The sequence below is a fragment of the Camellia sinensis genome, chromosome 1 (assembly GCF_055761805.1).
Source record: "Camellia sinensis isolate YWXY chromosome 1, ASM5576180v1, whole genome shotgun sequence".
Lineage (NCBI taxonomy): Eukaryota > Viridiplantae > Streptophyta > Magnoliopsida > Ericales > Theaceae > Camellia > Camellia sinensis.
In genome coordinates this window covers 132,547,741-132,549,110 of record NC_138961.1, presented here as the reverse complement: position 1 = coordinate 132,549,110, position 1,370 = coordinate 132,547,741, and the positions used below count along the sequence as shown (strand labels likewise).

General features: G+C 45.0%; 1 protein-coding gene across 1 annotated transcript; it reads right to left on the bottom strand.

Moving 5' to 3' along the window:
* Positions 1-435: 435 nt before the first annotated feature.
* On the bottom strand, positions 436-822 carry LOC114287182 (uncharacterized). The gene has a single exon (XM_028230459.2). It carries the CDS (start codon positions 820-822, stop codon positions 436-438), a length of 387 nt encoding a protein of 128 aa, XP_028086260.2.
* Positions 823-1,370: the final 548 nt, after the last annotated feature.

The window sequence follows — 1,370 nt, the reverse complement described above, 5'->3', positions numbered from 1 at the left end:
TTAAACTGCTTCTACATGGAACAAGATTGCTCGCCTGGCTCTCTGGATCACAGGTTTGGCCGACTTATCCACATTGAACCTGTGGCAGATGACTTCGAGGTTGATCCCCGGCATCTCGTATGGTGTTCAAGCGAACACCTTTATATTTTCTCTTAAGAATTCCTCCAACTTTCTTTCTTCCTCCTTAGTTAAACCTAAGCCGCGGAGAAAGAATCGCTCTTCATTCCCTTGCTATACCAAAACTTTTTTCAAAGGCTCTTGGCTCTTGTTGATGGGCTCTTTGCCGACATCATCCAAGACCTCTTGGTCTTTGTCTTTTACTTCAGCCATCTTCGCTTCCCTAATGTTGCAGGTGTACCTCATTCCAGCCATGGAGTAATTTTTTGCTTGCACTTGGTCTCCTCTCATCTCTTCAATCCCAAACTCGATTGGGAATCACAATAGTTGGTGCAAGGTTAAGGGAACAACCCTCATAGCGTATAGCCAAAGCCTTCCCAAGAAAATGTTGTATGGGGAAAGGGTGTCAACCATGATGAACTCTGTGGTTATAGTCTTTGTTCCTGCCTGAATCTCCAAATTCATGGTTCCTAGTGGCCACGTTGACATCCCATTAAATTTGACTATGGGGCTATCGGATTGCTCCAAATCATCCTTGTGAAGGTCGCACTCTGTGTAACATCTGATGTACATGATGTCATAAGTGATGCCTTGGTCAATTACTATATGCCGTACATGGCAGTCTCTAATCTTCAAGGTCACTACTAGAGCATCGTCGTGCAGATATTGCACCATATCCAGGTCCTCGTCCGTGAACGAGATCATCGACCCCCAATGTCTCTCTATCCAGGGCTTCTTCTATTGAACTTGAAAGGCATGCTGTAAATGCCTTACTCTCTGCGTTTCTACTTAGATTTCGTTTGCATTGACTTTTGAATGGATCACAATGATAACCCGTGGTCCATCTGCCTGTGGCGCCAGGGGTGGTAGTGGTGCTGCTGCTAGTGTCTGGCTAGTTTCACCTATTCCTCTCTCGTCTTTACCTCATCTATCAAATCTCTAAGGTGACCTTCTCTAACAAGGTCCTGCAGATGTTGCTTCAGAGCCCAACACCCTTGAGTCATGTGCCCATTCTCATCATGATAGGCACAATTCTTTACCGGGTTCCTGCCCATGTATTCCCTTGGTGTCTTCTACGGTGCCCTAAAGTAGGGCTAATTCTAGATCCTTTCCAAAATCCTATAGAACGGGATCTTAAAAATTGTACTCACGACCTGCATGGCCTTTAATCCTGTTCGATTTATTGGCACTGGTATTTCCTTGACTATGCTTTGCTGAGCCTTTTCGCTTCTCTTGTTTCACTGTACTTTCCT

Coding starts and splice junctions, on each gene's coding strand:
- LOC114287182 (XM_028230459.2), bottom strand. CDS start 822: ATGATCTCGTTCACGGACGAGGACCTGGATATGGTGCAATATCTGCAC.